This window comes from Oncorhynchus kisutch, linkage group LG16 (assembly GCF_002021735.2).
Source record: "Oncorhynchus kisutch isolate 150728-3 linkage group LG16, Okis_V2, whole genome shotgun sequence".
Classification (NCBI taxonomy): Eukaryota; Metazoa; Chordata; class Actinopteri; order Salmoniformes; family Salmonidae; genus Oncorhynchus; species Oncorhynchus kisutch.
The window spans coordinates 50,726,109-50,750,266 of NC_034189.2; the positions used below are offsets into that span (position 1 = coordinate 50,726,109).

A 24,158-nucleotide genomic window follows, 5' to 3' on the forward strand; every position below is an offset into this window, starting at 1 on the left:
TGTGGCCATCTAATCCGACATTCATCTAGTTTTGATGAATTGGCCCCTGGCCTCCGTCGGCTACTCTGTCAGTCTGCTGTTACACTGTGGGCAGGCAGCCGGGGCCGGTGAGGGCCACTCGTCGACTCAGAGAGCCAGACGCCTGACTCTGAGGACCCCCTCCAGTCGTTTGGGGGGGGGGGGGGGGGGGGGGGGGGGGGGGGTATAATTTATTTGTCTTCTAGACTATTTACATCATGAACGTGGACTGTAGACCCCTTTCCCCAGACGGTTTGAGTCTCATGAAAAACAAATGACATCTCAGGGGGTGCTCTGCAGAGTGGCTGTGAGTTATGGGTGGATAAATCTACCTACTGTCATCAAGCAAGCACATAGGCTGCTAGACAATACATACAAGTATGCTTAGACTAAATAATAATATAAAATAAAAATAAAAATGTAATCTCTCATTTTTTGAATATATTAACATGATCATACAGTTCTGATTATACGCTGATACATATATGTATCACATTTGATACATGACACATAGCAGTGGTTTCCCAGACACATACTAGGCCTAATCCTGGGATAAAAAGCAGCCTCAGTGGAGAACCTGCCTAGGCTTAATTTGTATCCTTGAAACTGCCCCTATGGCATTCAATCTGAAATAAGTTACAGACATAATGTTATAGTGGACTCTTACCTTGTACCATACTATCTCTGGCTCCTTCCCCGGCTGTACATAATCCTCAATGTCCGGACAGGTGATATCTTTACTTTTGCTTAACTCTGCCTTCTCGAAGTTCCTCATTTTGGAGTTGTAGCAGAGGTCTGTGTCGTTCTCCGCCACTGTCAGTGACATGGACACTTTCATACAATATGTGGAATTCCTGCAAAACACAAGTGAACAAATCAATAAGTTTAATAATTTTTGTATAACATTGTTGTTCTCTCACGCCTCTATCACTATATGTTGACAGGTATACGTTTGATGAAACTGTAATAAACTGTAATAAAGCCCTTTTGTGTGGAAAAACTAATTCTGCTTGGCTGGGCCTGGCTCCCCACTGGGTTGGCGTATGGCTGTGCCCCTGCCCAGTCATGGGAAATCCATAGATTAGGGCCAAATGAATGTATTTCAATTGACTGATTTCCTTATATATACTGCAACTCAGTAAAAATGGTTTATATTTTGGTCCAGTTTACATTTGGAAAGTGAATGCAGGTACTTGAATAACGGATCAAAACATTCTTAACTCATTAAGCTTTTAGAGCCCTACTTGTCTGATCTAAACCATTGACACCCAGATACAGTGAGCCATCTGGTTCGGTGGGAGAATATGGGGAAGGTTTGACATTCTCCTCTCTCGTCAACGTGAAGAATCATCTCTCCACCTCCACTCAGCCGTGGCTGGTTGTCCGGACCGTTCATACAGAGCTGCATTGTGTTTTCTCACCCATCCAGGAGGAATGTAAATGATGCAGGAGGGATGAACCTGGATATCACAAATTATCGATGGCAACGGCAAAAGAAAAGTGGTGAAAACGGAGGTGGAAGGGAGACGAGGGCTAATGCAGAACGGCAGTTCTGAAAGTCAACAGCAGTGAAGATTGAGTGAGCCTTTTGTTTCGACGTCTTTATGCAGATACGGTGCAAGCTAGCAGAAAATGACTTGCCAGAGTTGATATTTTGTAACTGGTCAGACCTGATAGAGAAAAGCCTATCAGCCCAGAGGACTACAACTGTGACTGTACTGCATAGGATATAGTTGAGAAAGCTGTGAGGGTATAATGTAACTGCCTGGTCTGGCAACCCAGTCATGTACAACACTATGGCACCATACTGTGTGGTACAATTTCACTGTGCTCAGTTTAATAATCACTCTGTGTTGAATCTGTACAACTGATCAATAACAATTGGCCCACAACAGCAGGAACTCCAGTAGCATGCTCACATGAATGAGCAGGGAGTTTGAGTCGATTGCAGTATAACCCTTCCACAGCCATAGTAATACATCAGTCATTACAGCTGGTTGATGTTTTTATGGCTAGGTAAACAGGTTCATGTTTGGCCTTTGACTCCAGATGAGTGCTTCTTAGGCAAGGATCCATGGATATTTGGAATCAATGGACAGAGGTATTGAGTGTGCAGGGAATTCCATACAATGTTGGAGGGAAAAGCCAGCCTAATGTGATCAATGAGCTCAATCAGTGTGACCTTTGATCCGTCTATGCATGTATAGCTAATAAGATTGTCTCCACTCATGACTATCATCAGTAGCTGTGTAGCCTAGTTCTTCAAGAGGGTGAGCACTGTATGAATTGGACCATAATATCAAATCATTCTGGTCTACAGATTTCAACAAATGACAACATTTAGGAAAACCTCATTGGGTAATTTCAGGGGCGCAAGCTGGTAACACAGATTTGAGGCTGAACCAACAACCAATTATAAACAAGTGGAATCCTTCTATAATTGCCACGGCATTAGCGCAGCCTTGCAGATTAGCAAGCAGTAAGCAAAGGCCCGGTCGGCCCATAGTCAGACACACCCTCTACTGGGCACCGCGGTCTGTCCGATTAAGTCTGCCCATTTTATGAAGCGGAGGATGCAAATGCGACATGATGTGGAGATTATCCCAGACAACCTGCACCAGATGGACACCTGAACAAATGAGATCCCCCGGGTCCGCTCCCCCTGTTAAATATTCTGGGCAGTGCTGATAAACTCGCCCGGTGGGAGAGACAGAGAGAATAGTGTCAGCCTGGCTGTTGAGTGATCGATGGCCCGGGCCAACACTTTGTCCTACGATGTCTTTCCAACGGTTCACATCCGTCACACTGCCTTTTAAGCAAGAGAGCCAGTGCTTTGTGTTCAGTCAGTAGCACTATCTATACTGTATATTCATGAACAATGTGGCCAGGACAAACACACCGCTTTCAGTCCACTGTACACCAATTACTGTATACACAGAACTAAATGTCTACTAGACAGGAAGTATAGGCTTCTGTATACTGCAGTGGTTTCCATCTCCGGTCCTCCCGTAGCCCCAACAGCACACGTTGTTGTTGTAGACCAGGACAAAAACACCTGGTACAACTTGTCAAGGGCTTGATGATTAGTTGACAAGTAGAAACAGGTGTGCTTGTCGAGGGCCACAACAAAAACATGTACTGTACTGTACTGGGTCCTTGAGGACCGGAGTTGGGAAACACTGGCATAGTGCATACTAGAGTATTCAGCTGAGTACACTTTTGGATATATTGGTTATACCAAGGTAATAAAACAATATTAATGACAGCATGTCAATGGGAGCTGACGAGAGGCTGCTCTTCAATGTCAAGTCAATTACAGACAGATACCATGCAGTTCATATTAAAGTGGAGAACACCTTGGCTGACAGTTTGCACACAGAGAGCCGGAGGGCAAATGGAGGATTTGTTTCCATAATAGAAATGGTTGTTGCAATATGCGACAGGGAAGGAGATCATGGCTAGAAGGGATACATTTTTTGTGATATTCACGGCAAAAGTCGTTTTTTGGGCATTTTAGCTAACCCTTTACCTAAACATAACCTAATTCTCCTAACCTGCAATGTAAATTCCCTTAACCTGCTGCTTAAGTTATCCTAACCTACTATAAAAAGTCAAATCTGACAAAAGCTGTATCCCATCTAGTCAAATCCCAGGTAGGAGTAATGGATGGTAGGTCAATGATGAACTGACTACCTCACCTTATTAAAATAATGACCAACACAATGTTGCCTGTATGAATGATTGTTGTATCAGTATAGTACAGCCACTTTTTTTACAAACATGTCAAAATGCCTATTTGGGGTGTCACGCCCTGACCTTAGTTCCTTTTTTATGTCTCTATTTTGGGTTGGTCGGGGCGTGAGTTGGGGTGGGCATTCTGTTGTTTTTCTATGTTTTCTTTTCTATGCGTTTGGCCTGGTATGGTTCCCAATCAGAGGCAGCTGTCTATCGTTGTCTCTGATTGCGTTTTGGTCCGATCCTTCCTACTCCTCAACCAATGAAGACGAAGATCGTTACATGGGGTTTAATGTAAAACAGTACCATTGGGGATCAACTGTTCCCCGCTCTTGCTTGCTATCATGTCAAAATGAATTCATAATTTTTAGGACAAGGTCATTATTTCAGGAGCTTAATAAATTATTAATCACACATTATTGTAATTGAAATTAGATACCAAGGTCCAAACTTGGCAAAATCAACTTGGCAAAATCATTACATCCATTCTTAATTATTCTCTCCTAACCTCATTTATGACATCATCTCCCTTGTTTTGGTTGAAGAGAAATATGGAACATAATTCCCTCTACTCCCTCTAACTCAGTATCTGTTCCCTGCGATATTAAAGCTCCAAGCTGTAGAGTTAATGTGAAACCATTCTCCTCAGACCACAAGGTACCTGTGGGATTAATTCATTACTGAATTTTTAATTAAAAGATCTGCAAGTTCTACTTAAATAGAGCAGGAAATTGACCACTTGTTGATTCTCATTAGAGGTATAAACCTTAAAGTCATAATAATGTGGAAACATTGTCACAAATGTTTACAATAAATCCCCGTCACTCAATAAAAAGATAACTTGGACAATTGTCAAACTCCTTTCAACCCTTAACACACCCGCTTGTATTCGACTGGACTATACATCAAAATCTCACACACTGGTGAAACCAGTGCCATGGACAGTGGGCCATGACCTTTAGCTGGACCTTGCTGGTACATCAGGCTCCACCATGAGGCACGCTAGCCCAACTTAGTCCAGAGCTCGACAAACAACCAGCCAGCTAGCAGCTGCCAAATCAGCACTGATGACAACTTGCACCCAGTGGCCAGACAGACCAGGGCTACAGATTACCCATAATCAGTCTTTTATGGTCAGTGCATTATTTATGACCCAAGCGAAGGTCAGGTTGGCATGGCGTGCTGCGGTGGGAGGCAGTGAGGAGTGGTGGGAGGACTGAGGCTCTACCTGTGGCCTGCTCCATAACTCATCTGTCAGCACACGAGGCCAGGTGATTAACTGCCCACTCCCCAAACCTCACTTTGGGCCAACAGGCCTCCACTTAGCCTCTGTCTCTGGAGAGAAGGCCCAAAATGTTGAGCTTCTCAGCCGCTTGCGGATTTCACGTCTCCATAAATGACTATGGAGAGAGACACATGTTGATCTTCTATGCCAGGGATCATCAACTAGATTCAGCCGTGGGACGACCTCTTCTTGAGTGGATGGTCAGGGAGCCAGAACATAATTACAAATCATTTGTAGACTGCAAATGGAGCGCAAGAAGCACAAACAGATATAATACTTGACTAAAACATAATCATTCCAAACCTTGCTTACATTTGAATACGAAAACATATCTCTCTGTAATGCGTTGGAATCATTTGGAATACATTTCCAAAATTACAATCACTTGGAGCTGATTTGCTGGTGTTTTGCAGTCATGTCTCTCCCCCAAACACACAAACACACGCACACACACACACACACGCACACGCACACGCACACACACACACAGCCCTGTTTTTTTTTCTCCATGCAGGATCTGTTATCCATGTAGGGGAGAGAGGATAAGAGGGAACTCTGCTGCATCATATGAATTTTATGACTGGTTATACAGCACCTGAATGAACTCCTTTAGTCACCACACATTCTTTATGTGACTGGTTATACAGCACCTCAATGATCTACTTTAGTCACCACACCTTCATTATGTGACTGGTTATACAGCACCTCAAGGATCTACTTTAGTCACCACACATTCATTATGTGACTGGTTATACAGCACCTTAATGAACTACTTTAGTCACCACACCTTCATTATGTGACTGGTTATACAGCACCTCAAGGATCTACTTTAGTCACCACACATTCATTATGTGACTGGTTATACAGCACCTCAAGGATCTACTTTAGTCACCACACCTTAATTATGTGACTGGTTGTACAGCACCTGAATGATCTACTTTAGTCACCAGACATTCATTATGTGACTGGTTATACAGCACCTCAATGATCTACTTTAGTCACCACACCTTCATTATGTGACTGGTTATACAGCACCTCAATGATCTACTTTAGTCACCACACCTTCATTTTCTTTATCTGCACATCTTATGTAAAGTTCTCGTTTTTCATTCCAGGTGTGATGGAGAACTCCAATCTCATCCATCTGACTGAGAGCTTTTGGCAGTGCCGTGTCTGTCCTATCTCTAGCTGTGCTGTTACCTTTAACATGCAGTGGTCTGTCTTGCTCTATTACACAGTCTCTAATCCCTCAGTGAACGGTGCCTTGAGGGAAATCATTTCACCCAACCCTGTATTTTCAACTAGATTCCATAACTTTATGAAACAATTTGTCTCTTTCATTTTACCGTGACCTTATTAATTAGTCCTCCCAAAGCCTACGGGCAAAATGTATGGCCACTCAGAAATACCATGCATACTAAAACCTATACACTGAGTAGGCCTATATCCGTTTGGTACAGACGTATTTCAATGAGAGTAAAATGGTCAAAGTTCCAAGTTCCAAACCACTTTGATTCTTTCTCTTTTTCCAAACGTCTGAATAACCTGTTCATGTTATGCTTCTCCTCCATTGAGTGACAGCTGTAGTATAGGGGTTGTCTCGCTCAGAGTTCTAGCGTTTGTGAATAGGGATGGGTGCAATGGAGGGATGGGAAGAGGGTGAGGATGGGGGAGGGAGGCAGTGTCAATTGGATTCTGCTGAGGAAGAAAGTGCATTCTGACATTTTGTCTGTCAGATAAAAACCCCATCTGATATGACGAGAGAAGGTCAGTGTCTCTACTATCAGATACCGCTGGTCCAAGTCTAGTTTGATGCCTGTCTCTCAGCCTGCCTACTTGGCTTGGGAGGCATAGTCCAGATAATAATAATAATAATAATAATAATAATAATAATAATAATAATAATAGATTTATTTTATATGGCCGCTTTCATTTCAAACAGAATCTAAAAGTCGCAACAACAACAAAAAAAGGATATCAGAGAGCAGATTCCCTTCAAACTCAACTCTGGACCAAGAAGCCAGTTCCACTGCAGTTTTTAATTCTTCCTCTCTAATCAGGGATTGATTTAGACATGGGACAACAGGTGAGGCAAATGAATTATCAGGTAGAACAGAAAACCAGCAGGCTCCGGACCTTGTAGGGTAAGAGTTGAACACCTCTGCTGTAGCCTACTGGTGATTTCAGAGTCATTTTGTAATATTACAATATACTAATAATATCTACCATACACTCATGTCAAATGTTCACGGCAGTGGAGGCTGGTGGGAGGAATGGAATAAATGGAACAGAGTCAAACATGTGGTTTTCTTATGTTTCATGTGTCATGTGTTTGGGCATCCGAGTGTTAGAGACACCGTGGTTTGAATCCAGGCTGTATCACAACCGGTCGTGATTGGGAGTCCCATAGGGTGGCACACAATTGGCCCAGTGAGGTACAGGGGCAATTTTCCATTTGAGAAATGAAAAACATGTGACCTTTCAAAAGAATTGTCATGGGTAGCCGTGCGAGGACACACGATTGTGACAGGTGAGGATGTGGCATCACCCAGTAGCCGACCGGTAACTCCACCCATCTCCTCAGCCAATCCCAGCCTCAGATTTCCTCCCGCATGCAGCCTCTGGGATTCAGGCTTCAGGCTTAATCAAATGGAACTGAGGCAAGAGCACAGGACAAATCTCCAATCAGCGAAAGCGTGAAGAGTGTCTAACAGATTGATGCAGACCTTAACACATGCATCCGCTGGATTAAATCCTATTCCAATCACATCGAGTGTGCATCCCAAATGGTACCCTGTTACCTATATGGTGTACTACTTTTGACCAGGGCCCGTGCACTATATAGGGGATAGAGTGTTATTTGGGAAGCACCCTGAGAGAGGCCTTGGGAAACCTCACAAAAAGCACACAAGTGGCTGGCTGAAGTATTAGGACGTATATTTGTGTAATAGCTCACCGTCAATGCATCGTTACTGTCGAGTGGCAGATATTAAACAGAGGGCAAAACCTCAACATTACACAGTAATCGTTCTGTAAAATGGTCACACAATATATGCGGTGCCACAGTTGAAAGGATCACTTTGTGGTACCATGAATGTCTTTCAGACACAGTGGAATTTCGTTTTTACTTCCTAGACAAAACCTTTACACCTGTGTCATTCCAAAAAACTATAGTTCACTGCTTCCTCAAGATAAAATAAATGACTCTAATTTGCCTAACAATGTACTTCATCATCCTTTTTAATGGACCATGTATTCTCTGATGAGTTTAAATAGTAGGAAGACTCCATAATTCATAGCGAATTAATTTATAAAACATTTCTCACATCACACTCAAGGCCACAACATGAGGTGTCCCCTGTCTAGTAGGAGCAAGGTAATGTGTGTGCATGTGCATGTGCGTGTGTGTGTGCATGTGCGTGTGTGTGTGCATGTGCGTGTGTGTGAGCATGTGTGTGTGTGTGTAAGTATGTTTTCCTCACCAAAGGGCAGAGAGAGAAGGCTACCATTTGTTACTAGAAAGCATTTACCACCAAGAGGTAATTCTGTCTCCACACACTCACTCACCTCCCAGCCTCACACAGACAACAGCCAGGTGCCTGCCAGGTAGACATAACACACACACAGTCTAGAATACATCATACACTCCACCTCACCTCCCCCTCCAGTCCCCCCTCCCTCCTTAGTCTCTGGCTCTGATTGGCTGTGACGGCGGGGCTGGATCAATGGGACAGGGCTTGACTGGTGGCAGAGTGACGGAGTGTCTCTGGACGTCCCATTTGACTGAGAGATCACCAGCTGGGCCCGGCAGTGGAATACTAATCCAGTCTCTCCTTCCTCTGGTGACAGCCAAGGCATGGTAGGACAGGACATGCCTCGACACCATTAATAACACGAAGGCCCTGAATGCATGTGAACAGCCAACTTCTTACTGCGGATTCCCCCTGAACTATTCCCTCATGTGGCTCTGTGACATTTCTCTGTTTGCTCACATTATCACACCAAATCAAATGTTATTAGTCACATGCGCCGAATACAACAGGTCTAGTAGACCTTACAGTGAAATGCTGAATACAACAGGTCTAGTAGACCTTACAGTGAAATGCTGAATACAACAGGTCTAGTAGACCTTACAGTGAAATGCTGAATACAACAGGTCTAGTAGACCTTACAGTGAAATGCTGAATACAACAGGTCTAGTAGACCTTACAGTGAAATGCTGAATACAACAGGTCTAGTAGACCTTACAGTGAAATGCTCAATACAACAGGTCTAGTAGACCTTACAGTGAAATGCTGAATACAACAGGTCTAGTAGACCTTACAGTGAAATGCTGAATACAACAGGTCTAGTAGATCTTACAGTGAAATGCAGAATACAAGAGGTCTAGTAGACCTTACAGTGAAATGCTGAATACAACAGGTCTAGTAGACCTTACAGTGAAATGCTGAATACAACAGGTCTAGTAGACCTTACAGTGAAATGCTGAATACAACAGGTCTAGTAGACCTTACAGTGAAATGCCGAATACAAGAGGTCTAGTAGACCTTACAGTGAAATGCAGAATACAAGAGGTCTAGTAGACCTTACAGTGAAATGCCGAATACAACAGGTCTAGTAGACCTTACCCTGAAATGCTGAATAGAACAGGTCTAGTAGACCTTACAGTGAAATGCTTACTTACCAACAGTGCAGTTTAAAAAAATACGGATAAGAATAAGAGATAAAAGTTACAAGTAATTAAAGAGCAGCAGTAAAAAAAATAACAATATATAAAGGGGGGTGCCGGTACAGAGTCAATGTGCGGGGGGCACAGGTTAGTTGAGGTAGTATGTACATGTAGGTAGAGTTATTAAAGTGACTATGCATAGATGACAATAGAAAGTGGCAGTGGTGTGGAGAGGGGAGGGGGGGCAATACAAATAGTATGGGTAGCCATTTGACTAGATGTTCAGGAGTCTTATGGCTTGGGGGTAGAAGCTGTTTATAATCCTCTTAGACCTAGACTTGGCACTCCGGTACCCCTTGCCGTGTGGTAGCAGAGAGACTAGGGTGGCTGGAGTCTTTGACAATTTTTAGGGCCTTCCTCTGACACCACCTGGTATAGAGGTCCTGGATGGCAGGAAGCTTGGTCCCAGTGATGTACTGAGACGTTCGCACTACCCTCTGTAATGCCTTGCGGTGGGAGGCTGAGTAGTTGCCATACCAGGCAGTGATGCAACCAGTGGTGCTCTCGATGGTGCAGCTGTAGAACCTTTGAGGATCTACAGGATCCAGGATCCGAGGACCAATGCCAAATATTTTCAGTCTCCTGGGGGGGTAATAGGTTTTGTCGTGCCCGCTTCACGACTGTCCTGGTGTTCTCGGACCATGTTAGTGACCATGTTAGTTTGTTGGTGATGTGGACACCAAGGAGCTCTCCTGGTTAACGTGTCGCCTGATCCTCCCTGGTTAACGTGTCTCCTGGTCCCCCCTGGTTAATGTGTCTACTGGTCCCCCCTGGTTAACGTGTCTCCTGATCCCCCCTGGTTAACGTGTCTCCTGATCCTCCCTGGTTAACGTGTCTCCTGGTCCCCCCTGGTTAACGTGTCTCCTGATCCTCCCTGGTTAACGTGTCTCCTGATCCTCCCTGGTTAACGTGTTGCCTGATCCTCCCTGGTTAACGTGTCTCCTGGTCCCCCCTGGTTAACGTGTCTCCTGATCCTCCCTGGTTAACGTGTCTCCTGATCCTCCCTGGTTAACGTGTCGCCTGATCCTCCCTGGTTAACGTGTCTCCTGGTCCCCCCTGGTTAACGTGTCTCCTGATCCTCCCTGGTTAACGTGTCTCATGATCCCCCCTGGTTTACGTGTCTCCTGATCCTCCCTGGTTAACGTGTCTCCTGGTCCCCCCTGGTTAACGTGTCTCCTGATCCTCCCTGGTTAACGTGTCGCCTGATCCTCCCTGGTTAACGTGTCTCCTGATCCTCCCTGGTTAACGTGTCGCCTGATCCTCCCTGGTTAACGTGTCTCCTGGTCCCCCCTGGTTAAAGTGTCTCCTGATCCTCCCTGGTTAACGTGTCTCCTGATCCTCCCTGGTTAACGTGTCTCCTGGTCCCCCCTGGTTAACGTGTCTCCTGGTCCCCCCTGGTTAACGTGTCTCCTGGTCCCCCCTGGTTAACTTGTCTCCTGATCCTCCCTGGTTAACGTGTCGCCTGATCCTCCCTGGTTGACGTGTCTCCTGGTCCCCCCTGGTTAACGTGTCTCCTGGTCACTCCTTGTTAAAACTTCTTATGGCTGCAGGGGCAGTATTAAGTAGCTTGGATGAAAAGATGCCCAGAGGTGCCAAGTGTAAACTGCCTGCTCCTCAGTCCCAGTTGCTAATATATGCATATTAATATTAGTATTGGATAGAAAACATTCTGAAGTTTCTACAACTGTTTGAATGATGTCTGTGAGTATAACAGAACTCTTATGGCAGGCAAAAACCTGAGAAGAAATCCAAACAGGAAGTGGGAAATCTGAGGTTGGTCGATTTTCAACTCAGCCCCTATTGAATACACAGTGGGATATTGGTTATGTTGCATTTCCTAAGGCTTCCACTAGATGTCAACTGTCTTTATAAACTTGTTTGAGGATTCTACTGTGAAGGGGGAGAGAATGAGAGAAGATTGAGTCAGAGGTCTGCGAGTAGTCATGCGCTGGTCATGCGCATTTCACATGAGAGGTAGCTCACACTCCTTTGCTTTTCTGAAGACAAAGGAATTCTTCTGGTTGGAATATTATTGAAGTTTTATGTTGAAAACATCCTAAAGATTGATTCCATAGATCGTTTGACATGTTTCTACGGACAGTAACGTAACTTTTTGACATTTCGTCTGCAACTAGTGAACGCGCTTCATGACTTTGGATTTTTTTTAACCAAACGCGCTAACAAAAGTAGCTATTTGGTGGGAGTGCATTCTGATGAAGATCATCAAAGGTAAGTGAATATTTATAATGTTATTTCTGACTTCTGTTGACTCCAACATGGCGGATATATCTATTTGTTTTCTGAGCGCCGTTCTCAGATTATTGCATGGTTTGCTTTTTCTGTAAAGCTTTTTTGAAATCTGACACAGCGGTTGCATTAAGGAGAAGTTTATCTAAATTTCCATGTCTAACACTTGTATTTTCATCAACATTTATAATGAGTATTTCTGTAAAAAGATGAGGTTCTCTGCAATATCACCGGATGTTTTTGGAACTAGTGAACATAACGCGCCAATGTATACTGAGATTTTTTTATATAAATATGCACTTTTTTGAACAAAACATCCATGTATTGTGTAACATGAAGTCCTATGAGTGTCATCTGATGAAGATCATCAAAGGTTAGTGAGTCATTTTCTCTCTATTTGTGCTTTTTGTTACTCCTCTCTTTGGCTGGAAAAATGGCGGAATTTTTCTGTGTCTTGGCGGTGACCTAACATAATCGTTTGTGGTGCTTTCGCTGAAAAGCCTACTAGAAATCGGACACTTTGGTGGGATTAACAACAAGATTACCTTTAAAATGGTATAAAATACATGTATATTTAAGGAATTTTTATTATGTGATTACTGTTGTTTGAATTGGCGCTCTGCACTTTCACTGGCTGTTGTCATATCAATCCCGTTAACAGGATTGCAGCCCTAAGAAGTTTAACGTGTCTCCTGGTCCCCCCTGGTTAATGTGTCTCCTGATCCTCACTGGTTAACGTGTCTTCTGGTCCCCCTGGTTAATGTGTCTCCTGATCCTCACTGGTTAACGTGTCTCCTGATCCTCACTGGTTAACGTGTCTCCTGGTCCTCCCTGGTTAACGTGTCTCCTGGTCCTCCCTGGTTAACGTGTCTCCTGGTCCTCCCTGGTTAACGTGTCTCCTGGTCCTCCCTGGTTAACGTGTCTCCTGGTCCTCCCTGGTTAACGTGTCTCCTGGTCCTCCCTGGTTAACGTGTCTCCTGGTCCTCCCTGGTTAACGTGTCTCCTGGTCCTCCCTGGTTAACGTGTCTCCTGGTCCTCCCTGGTTAACGTGTCTCCTGGTCCTCCCTGGTTAACGTGTCTCCTGGTCCTCCCTGGTTAACGTGTCTCCTGGTCCTCCCTGGTTAACGTGTCTCCTGATCCTCACTGGTTAACGTTGCTCCTGGTCCTCCCTGGTTAACGTGTCTCCTGGTCCTCCCTGGTTAACGTGTCTCCTGGTCCTCCCTGGTTAACATGTCTCCTGGTCCTCCCTGGTTAACGTGTCTCCTGGTCCTCCCTGGTTAACGTGTCTCCTGGTCCTCCCTGGTTAACGTGTCTCCTGGTCCTCCCTGGTTAACGTGTCTCCTGGTCCTCCCTGGTTAACGTGTCTCCTGATCCTCCCTGGTTAACGTGTCTCCTGGTCCTCCCTGGTTAACGTGTCTCCTGGTCCTCCCTGGTTAACGTGTCTCCTGGTCCTCCCTGGTTAACGTGTCTCCTGATCCTCACTGGTTAACGTTGCTCCTGGTCCTCCCTGGTTAACGTGTCTCCTGGTGCTCCCTGGTTAACGTGTCTCCTGATCCTCACTGGTTAACGTTGCTCCTGGTCCTCCCTGGTTAACGTGTCTCCTGGTCCACCCTGGTTAACGTGTCTCCTGATCCTCACTGGTTAACGTTGCTCCTGGTCCTCCCTGGTTAACGTTGCTCCTGGTCCTCCCTGGTTAACGTGTCTCCTGGTCCTCCCTGGTTAACGTGTCTCCTGGTCCTCCCTGGTTAACGTTGCTCCTGGTCCTCCCTGGTTAACGTGTCTCCTGGTCCTCACTGGTTAACGTGTCTCCTGGTCCACCCTGGTTAACGTGTCTCCTGGTCCACCCTGGTTAACGTGTCTCCTGGTCCACCCTGGTTAACGTGTCTCCTGATCCTCACTGGTTAACGTTGCTCCTGGTCCTCCCTGGTTAACGTTGCTCCTGGTCCTCCCTGGTTAACGTGTCTCCTGGTCCTCACTGGTTAACGTGTCTCCTGGTCCACCCTGGTTAACGTGTCTCCTGGTCCACCCTGGTTAACGTGTCTCCTGGTCCACCCTGGTTAACGTGTCTCCTGGTCCACCCTGGTTAACGTGTCTCCTGGTCCACCCTGGTTAACGTGTCTCCTGGTCCACCCTGGTTAACGTGTCTCCTGGTCCACCCTGGTTAACGTGTCTCCTGGTCCACCCTGGTTAACGTGTCTCCTGGTCCACCCTGGTTAACGTGTCTCCTGGTCCACCCTGGTTAACGTGTCTCCTGGTCCACCCTGGTTAACGTGTCTCCTGGTCCACCCTGGTTAACGTGTCTCCTGGTGCTCCCTGGTTAACGTGTCTCCTGGTCCTCCCTGGTTAACGTGTCTCCTGATCCTCACTGGTTAACGTTGCTCCTGGTCCTCCCTGGTTAACGTGTGCTGCCTGCCTGGCTGCATGGTCTTTTTTCCCTATCATATGGCTGAATTAGAGCTGATTTCACACACAGATTGAAGACACATTACGTCCCTGTCAGCGGTAGGCTCTGAGCACAGCACAGCCACCTGGAGGGCCCGGTTTCCTTTTACATTGGTGCCCTCTGACTTCTCTTAATGCAGCCGAGCATATGCATCATGGGCTGGAGCTCAGAGCAACACACACACATAGAGCAACACACACACGTATACACACGTATATACACACACACACACACACACACACACACACACACACACACACACACACACACACACACACACACACACACACACACACACACACACTAGAATACACAGTTTAACATCATATAGAGCAGCAACACAGTGGAAGAGAGGGAAGATGTACTATTAGAGAGATCGAGAGGAGAGAGACGGAGAGAGATTGAGAGGGGGAGAGAGATGGAGATAGAGACTGCGGGGGAGAGAGGGGAGGGTTGAAGGGTTGTGGGGTCACCCAGGGGAATAGAGATGAGGGTTGAAAGGCTGTGGGGTCACTGAGGTGGAGAGAGATAAGGGTTGAAAGGTTGTGGGGACACTGAGGGGGAGGGAAATAAGGTTTGAAAGGTTGTGGGGACATTGAGGGGGAGAGAGATATGGGTTGAAAGGTTGTGGGGACATTGAGTGGGAGGGAAATAAGGTTTGAAAGGTTGTGGGGACATTGAGGGGGAGAGAGATATGGGTTGAAAGGTTGTGGGGACATTGAGTGGGAGGGAAATAAGGGTTGAAAGGTTGTGGGGACATTGAGGGGGAGAGAGATATGGGTTGAAAGGTTGTCGGGACACTGAGGGGGAGGGAAATAAGGTTTGAAAGGTTGTGGGGACATTGAGGGGGAGAGAGATATGGGTTGAAAGGTTGTGGGGACATTGAGTGGGAGGGAAATAAGGGTTGAAAGGTTGTGGGGACATTGAGGGGGAGAGAGATATGGGTTGAAAGGTTGTCGGGACACTGAGGGGGAGAAAGATAAGGGTTGAAAGGTTGTGGGGACACTGAGGGGGAGAGAGATATGGGTTGAAAGGTTGTGGGGACATTGAGGGGGAGAGAGATATGGGTTGAAAGGTTGCGGGGACATTGAGGTGGAGGGAAATAAGGGTTGAAAGGTTGTGGGGACATTGAGGGGGAGGGAAATAAGGGTTGAAAGGTTGTGGTGTCATTGGGTCGCTACATGTGTGTTCTGAAGGACAACATGCATATACAGTGCCTAGCGAAAGTATTCGGCCCCCTTGAACTTTGCGACCTTTTGCCACATTTCAGGCTTCAAACATAAAGATATAAAACTGTATTTTTTTGTGAAGAATCAACAACAAGTGGGACACAATCATGAAGTGGAACGACATTTATTGGATATTTCAAACTTTTTTAACAAATCAAAAACTGAAAAATTGGGCGTGCAAAATTATTCAGCCCCCTTAAGTTAATACTTTGTAGCACCACCTTTTGCTGTGATTACAGCTGTAAGTCGCTTGGGTTATGTCTCTATCAGTTTTGCACATCGAGAGACTGACATTTTTTCCCATTCCTCCTTGCAAAACAGCTCGAGCTCAGTGAAGTTGGATGGAGAGCATTTGTGAACAGCAGTTTTCAGTTCTTTCCACAGATTCTCGATTGGATTCAGGTCTGGACTTTGACTTGGCCATTCTAACACCTGGATATGTTTATTTCTGAACCATTCCATTGTAGATTTTGCTTTATGTTTTGGATCATTGTCTTGTTGGAAGACAAATCTCCGTCCCAGTCTCAGGTCTTTTGCAGACTCCATCAGGTTTTCTTCCAGAATGGTCCTGTATTTGGCTCCATCCATCTTCCCATCAATTTTAACCATCTTCCCTGTCCCTGCTGAAGAAAAGCAGGCCCAAACCATGATGCTGCCACCACCATGTTTGACAGTGGGGATGGTGTGTTCAGGGTGATGCGCTGTGTTGCTTTTACGCCAAACATAACGTTTTGCATTGTTGACAAAAAGTTCAATTTGGGTTTCATCTGACCAGAGCACCTTCTTCCACATGTTTGGTGTGTCTCCCAGGTGGCTTGTGGCAAACTTTAAACAACACTTTTTATGGATATCTTTAAGAAATGGCTTTCTTCTTGCCACTCTTCCATAAAGGCCAGATTTGTGCAATATACGACTGATTGTTGTCCTATGGACAGAGTCTCCCACATCAGCTGTAGATCTCTGCAGTTCATCCAGAGTGATCATGGGCCTCTTGGCTGCATCTCTGATCAGTCTTCTCCTTGTATGAGCTGAAAGTTTAGAGGGACGGCCAGGTCTTGGTAGATTTGCAGTGGTCTGATACTCCTTCCATTTCAATATTATCGCTTGCACAGTGCTCCTTGGGATGTTTAAAGCTTGGGAAATCTTTTTGTATCCAAATCCGGCTTTAAACTTCTTCACAACAGTATCTCGGACCTGCCTGGTGTGTTCCTTGTTCTTCATGATGCTCTCTGCGCTTTTAACGGACCTCTGAGACTATCACAGTGCAGGTGCATTTATACGGAGACTTGATTACACACAGGTGGATTGTATCATCATTAGTCATTTAGGTCAACATTGGATCATTCAGAGATCCTCACTGAACTTCTGGAGAGAGTTTGCTGCACTGAAAGTAAAGGGGCTGAATAATTTTGCACGCCCAATCTTTCAGTTTTTGATTTGTTAAAAAGGTTTGAAATATCCAATAAATGTCGTTCAACTTCATGATTGTGTCCCACTTGTTGTTGATTCTTCACAAAAAAATACAGTTTTATATCTTTATGTTTGAAGCCTGAAATGTGGCAAAAGGTCGCAAAGTTCAAGGGGGCCGAATACTTTCGCAAGGCACTGTATCTGCCTCATTATTAGTGTTCTATCATACACTCTCCACTGACATCTGGTGAAAAGGCTAGATGTCTACTGTACATACATGACTGACAGGCTTCATCCGCTTGACATAATAATACATACAGCGTTTCTAATAATCAAAGTAACAGCGTTTGCCCTGAAATGAAAAGATGAAAATGTTGGTGAAGAAAATCACCCAGAGGGTAAGAGGGAAATGAAAGGCTGTAGCAACACAGATTAAAGTGTGATAGTGACTTTTGGAAGTAAGACTCATTCTGCTGGCGTGGTTTATAAGTTACAGCAATGACTCCGTCCATCAATGCTCTGCTCAAAGACCCTGATCCTAATCTCTTTCTCTCTACAGCCACAACGTTCCTCTTTTGTCTCCCTCACTGTGCCCACTGCCTAATCCAAATTCAATATGTTAACATATGCGAGCGCCTTGCTACATAGGAAAATGCAAAGCTGAGTCCAAAGGAGCGCATCCTGGGATTCTGCTGCAGTGTTGTGATGATTGGGCCCAAAAAAATAGGAATTATAAGTCATATCTCCATAATGACAGTGTACGCTATTGTTCATTCCATTTCCATATTTTACTACATGTGTCAACACAGCAACAATATCTACCACAATATTGTACAGCAGGGGGTAACTTGATGAGAAATGTTGAGGGGTTTAAAAGTGTGTATAATGTGTCTGGGATTGGTGTCATTTGGGGACAGTGATATGTTGAATAGATAAACACTGAAAGGAACATCTCTCAGAATCAAAGGGTGATTTTAGGTCTAAGCCAAATCGCAGGTTGATTCTATATACAGCAGCTCTATACATTTAAGAACATCTCCATTGAAGTATTGAACCTGAAACAGAGGAGGTTGAGTAGAGCATTGGATAGGCCCCTACAGACATGGGATTTCTCTCTCTTTAAGGTACAGTAGGTTTTCCCAGCTCTAACTGGCAGACACTTTGCTCTCCACTAAAAACGACCTACAATGAAGCGAACTAATGAGCCATTCAAGAAAAGACGTCCTTAACCGAAGAGGTTAATAAGTTATTACTATATAATTATTAATACACTACCACAGGCTGCACAGCCAGACAGCAGCAATGCAACGTGACAAGGAAGTGTAACATTTATTGACTTGGAAAGCAATCCAGTGAAATGTTCTCTTTAGGGAGAGCTGCAGAGAACAAGAAAAGGCTTGTTCACAATTGCAAACCTTCTTTTTCTGTTTTCTGTTCATTGTATGACTAAAATGGCAAACTTCCGACAGATACAAAAATGTCAGAGATATTCCGATGTTAATGTCTAGTGTTAATAATATGTTTCAGAAGTCAGTCTGTTGATCAGAAAAGCATGGAGCGTGGCAGTATGTTGGCATGTAGCGTACTTGGTAATAGATTTGGACTAAATGAATCCTCCAGATTAATTTTAGGGAGATAACATGTTTCCTTATGCCCAACCAAATCTTAACCAAATCTGCCTCATCACAGGGAGGGCAGTGTGAAGATACGTCTCACAGAAACACACATGCCATGTTTGAGAGCCAAGGATTTCTACCTGGGAAACATAATGTCGCTGTCGGTTGAAAACCTTGAAACACCATTTTATGCAAATGTTCATATTATAATTGTTTTATTACATCTTTTGAAACCAGTAACTCCCCTCAATGTCCTCTGGATCAAATTAAGGTCCGACATCTGTAAAGCTGTGATACGCAATTTAGTGCTATTAAATGAAAGTGATATTTGATAGTTGGCACGGCTGGCAAGGAAGCACGAGAGGCAGCCCCCCCAAAAATACATTTGGAGGGGGGGGGGGGGGCACACGGGGAGTGTGGCAGAATCAGGATTCAGACCTGAGCCAACTCCCCGTGCTTACCGTAAGGAGCTGAGGATGGAACCAGAGCCAGTCGGGGTGGAATTGGAGGTGAACGAAGGGAGCGAAGCAGAGACAGTGAAGCAGTTCATGGGGAGATTGGAGGAGAGAGTAATGAGGGAGTTGCTGTGTTGGTGCATGAGGCACGATATCCGCCCGACGGAGCGTGTCCTGGATTTGACGTCACCTGAGTCAGCTCTCCATACTCAGCCTGAGGTGTGTGCTAGCCGTCTGGTGAAGACTGTGCCTCCTGTGCGCCTCCCTAGCACTGCACGTCCTGTGCCAGCTTGGCGCTACAGATCTCCAATACGTGCTCTGAGCCCGGTGTGCTACATTCCAGCTCCCCGCATCTGCCGGGCTAGGCTGAGGATCCAGCCAGGACGGATGGTGCCAGCCCTGCTCTCCAGACCTCCAGTGCGTCTCCTCGTGCCAGGATATCCTGCGTCGGCTCTGCGCACTGTGTCTCCAGTGCGGTGTGCGCCCAGTGCGTCCTGTGCCCGCGCCCCGCACATGCCGGGCTAAAGTCACCATCCAGCCAGGACGGGTTGTGCAGCCGCTTAGTTCGAGACCTCCAGTGCGCCTCCACGGCCCGGTCTATCCTGTGCCTCCTCCACGGACCAGGCCTCCAGTAGGTCTCCCAGCCTGGTGAGTCCTGTGCCTGTTCCCAGAACCAGATCTCCTGTGTGTCTCTCCAGCCTGGTGAGTCCTGTGCCTGTCTCTTGTCCGGCACTGCCAGAGTCTCAGTCCTGTCCGGCGCTGCCAGAGTCTCAGCCCTGTCCGGCGCTGCCAGCGTCTCAGCCCTGTCCGGCGCTGCCAGCGTCTCAGCCCTGTCCGGCGCTGCCAGAGTCTCAGCCCTGTCCGGTGCTGCCAGCGTCTCAGCCCTGTCCGGCTCTGCCAGAGTCTCAGTCCTGTCCGGCGCTGCCAGAGTCTCAGCCTTGTCCGGCGCTGCCAGCGTCTCAGCCCTGTCCGGCGCTGCCAGGGTCTCCCGCCTGTATGGCGCTGCCAGAGTCTCCCGCCTGTCCGGCGCTGCCAGAGTCTCCCGCCTGTCCGGCGCTGCCAGAGTCACCCGCCGCGAGGGTCCCCAGTCCCGGGTCGGCGGCGAGGGTCCCCGCTCCAGAGTCGCCACCTAAGTGGGCCAAGCCTAAGGGGTCTACGTCCCGCACCAGAGCAGCCGCTGTACAGAAGGCCCACCCGGACCCTCCCCTTTAGAGTCAGGTTTTGCGGCCGGAGTCCGCACCTTAAGGGGGGGGGGGAAATGTCACAAATCCACAATATAGAAAATGAACATAGAATGCCCACACCCTGGCCTAACCAAAATAGAGAATAAAAGCCTCTCTATGGCCAGGGCGTGGGCATTCTATGTTCATTTTCTATATTTTGTTGTTTGGCCGGGTGTGGTTCTCAATCAGAGGCAGCTGTCTATCGTTGTCTCTGATTGAGAACCATACTTAGGTAGCCTTTTCCCACCTGGGTTTTGTGGGTAGGTGCTTTCTGTTTTTGTGCTTTCTGTTTTTCTGTTTCGGTTGTTCCCTTTGTTGTTTTGCTATTCAGTGTTCAGTTCAACTAATAAAAGATGAACACGTACCACGCTGCACCTTGGTCCTCACCTTCTTCCACCAACAGCCGTTACAGTATGTGCAGTCTCCAGCCAATCAATAACATAAATTCTTCAATTGAACAATTCAATTAAAGCACATTGTTGGAATTAAAACCAGAAGCATCCTGTCAAAACCCTAGAGAAAAACCTCTTTCCTCTTCGGACGATTCCTACGGACCTGGAGATTAGTAAAAGTTGACGGCACACAGTGGCAAAGAACATAACAATGGGATTATTTCTTATGATTATAGCAGATTAAGTGTTGCCCCTAATTGGTGTAAACAGTTGTGACTAGCTACAAAGCAACACACTCATCCAAATCAAATCTACTGGCTGGACTATTTCGGCCTGATTACACAATAACCCCACAGTGAGTGATCGTGTTCCTCCTCAGGCATCGGCTACACAACCTAGCGCAGCACTGAATAGACTAGAGAATCATGGTAGAAGGGGAATTGGAACTGCTCTCTAACTGCCTGCCTGTGTTCACTCTCTGAGCCATGCTCGCTGGCTAACTGCCTGCCTGTGTTAACTCTCTGAGCCATGCTCGCTGGCTAACTGCCTGCCTGTGTTCCCTCTCTGAGCCATGCTCCCTGGCTAACTGCCTGCCTGTGTTAACTCTCTGAGCCATGCTCCCTGGCTAACTGCCTGCCTGTGTTAACTCTCTGAGCCATGCTCCCTGGCTAACTGCCTGCCTGTGTTAAATCTCTGAGCCATGCTCCCTGGCTAACTGCCTGCCTGTGTTCCATCTCTGAGCCATGCTCCCTGGCAAACTGTCTGCCTATATTAACTCTCTGAGCCATACTCCCTGGCTAACTGCCTGCCTGTGTTCCATCTCTGAGCCATGCTCCCTGGCTAACTGCCTGCCTGTGTTAACTCTCTACGCCATGCTCGCTGGTTTACTGCCTGCCTGTGTTCCCTCTCTGAGCCATGCTCGCTTGCTAACTGCCTGCCTGTTAACTCTCTGAGCCATGCTCGCTGGCTTACTGCCTGCCTGTGTTAACTCTCTGAGCCATGCTCCCTGGCTAACTGCCTGCCTGTGTTAACTCTCTGAGCCATGCTCCCTGGCTAACTGCCTGCCTGTGTTAACTCTCTGAGCCATGCACGCTGGCTAACTGCCTGCCTATGTTAACTCTCTGAGCCATGCTCGCTTGCTAACTGCCTGCCTGTGTTAACTCTCTGAGCCATGCTCGCTGGCTTACTGCCTGCCTGTGTTCCCTCTCTGAGCCATGCTCGCTTGCTAACTGCCTGCCTGTGTTAACTCTCTGAGCCATGCTCCCTGGATAACTGCCTGCCTGGGTTAACTCTCTGAGCCATGCTCGCTGGCTAACTGCCTGCCTGTGTTCCCTCTCTGAGCCATGCTCCCTGGCTAACTGCCTGCCTGTGTTAACTCTCTGAGCCATGCTCCCTGGCTAACTGCCTGCCTGTGTTAACTCTCTGAGCCATGCTCCCTGGCTAACTGCCTGCCTGTGTTAAATCTCTGAGCCATGCTCCCTGGCTAACTGCCTGCCTGTGTTCCATCTCTGAGCCATGCTCCCTGGCAAACTGTCTGCCTATATTAACTCTCTGAGCCATACTCCCTGGCTAACTGCCTGCCTGTGTTCCATCTCTGAGCCATGCTCCCTGGCTAACTGCCTGCCTGTGTTAACTCTCTACGCCATGCTCGCTGGTTTACTGCCTGCCTGTGTTCCCTCTCTGAGCCATGCTCGCTTGCTAACTGCCTGCCTGTTAACTCTCTGAGCCATGCTCGCTGGCTTACTGCCTGCCTGTGTTAACTCTCTGAGCCATGCTCCCTGGCTAACTGCCTGCCTGTGTTAACTCTCTGAGCCATGCTCCCTGGCTAACTGCCTGCCTGTGTTAACTCTCTGAGCCATGCACGCTGGCTAACTGCCTGCCTATGTTAACTCTCTGAGCCATGCTCGCTTGCTAACTGCCTGCCTGTGTTAACTCTCTGAGCCATGCTCGCTGGCTTACTGCCTGCCTGTGTTCCCTCTCTGAGCCATGCTCGCTTGCTAACTGCCTGCCTGTGTTAACTCTCTGAGCCATGCTCCCTGGATAACTGCCTGCCTGGGTTAACTCTCTGACCCATGCTCGCTGGCTAACTGCCTGCCTGTGTTAACTCTCTGAGCCATGCTCGCTGGCTAACTTCCTGCCTGTGTTAACTCTCTGAGCCATGCTCGCTGGCTAACTGCCTGCCTGTGTTAACTTTCTGAGCCATGCTCCCTGGCTAACTGCCTGCCTGTGTTCCCTCTCTGAGCCATGCTCCCTGGCTAACTGCCTGCCTGTGTTCCCTCTCTGAGCCATGCTCCCTGGCTAACTGCCTGCCTGTGTTAACTCTCTGAGCCATGCTCGCTGGCTAACTGCCTGCCTGTGTTAACTCTCTGAGCCATTCTCACTGGCTAACTGCCTGCCTGTGTTCCCTCTCTGAGCCATGCTCCCTGGCTAAATGCCTGCCTGTGTTAACTCTCTGAGCTATGCTCCCTGGCTTACTGCCTGCCTGTGTTAACTCTCTGAGCCATGCTCGCTGGCTAACTGCCTGCCTGTGTTAACTCTCTGAGCCATGCTCCCTGGTTAACTGCCTGCCTGTGTTCACTCTCTGAGCCATGCTCGCTGGCTAACTGCCTGCCTGTGTTAACTCTCTGAGCCATGCTCGCTGGCTAACTGCCTGCCTGTGTTAACTCTCTGAGCCATGCTCGCTGGCTAACTGCCTGCCTGCCTATGTTAACTCTCTGAGCCATGCTCGCTCGCTTACTGCCTGCCTGTGTTAACTCTCTGAGCCATGCTCGCTGGCTAACTGCCTGCCTGTGTTAACTCTCTGAGCCATGCTCGCTGGCTAACTGCCTGCCTATGTTAACTCTCTGAGCCATGCTCCCTGGCTAACTGCCTGCCTGTGTTAACTCTCTGAGCCATGCTCCCTGGCTAACTGCCTGCCTGTGTTAACTCTCTGAGCCATGCTCGCTGGCTAACTGCCTGCCTGTGTTAACTCTCTGAGCCATGCTTGCTGGCTAACTGCCTGCCTGTGTTAACTCTCTGAGCCATGCTCCCTGGCTAACTGCCTGCCTGCCTATGTTAACTCTCTGAGCCATGCTCGCTCGCTTACTGCCTGCCTGTGTTAACTCTCTGAGCCATGCTTGCTGGCTAACTGCCTGCCTGTGTTAACTCTCTGAGCCATGCTCCCTGGCTAACTGCCTGCCTGTGTTAACTCTCTGAGCCATGCTCCCTGGCTAACTGCCTGCCTGTGTTAACTCTCTGAGCCATGCTCTCTGGCTAACTGCCTGCCTGTGTTAACTCTCTGAGCCATGCTCCCTGGCTAACTGCCTGCCTGTGTTAACTCTCTGAGCCATGCTCCCTGGCTAACTGCCTGCCTGTGTTCCCTCTCTGAGCCTGTGTT

General features: G+C 47.1%; 1 protein-coding gene across 2 annotated transcripts in view; it reads right to left on the bottom strand.

The window, feature by feature from the left end:
• LOC109906797 (interleukin-1 receptor accessory protein-like 1-B) overlaps nt 1-24,158 on the bottom strand; it is a 430,365-nt gene that overhangs the window by 202,015 nt on the left and 204,192 nt on the right. For both annotated transcript variants that reach the window (XM_031792874.1, XM_031792873.1), the window contains exon 4: nt 686-872. In XM_031792874.1, the coding sequence (XP_031648734.1) occupies nt 686-872 (187 nt within the window). The remainder of the gene's footprint in view (nt 1-685; nt 873-24,158) is intronic.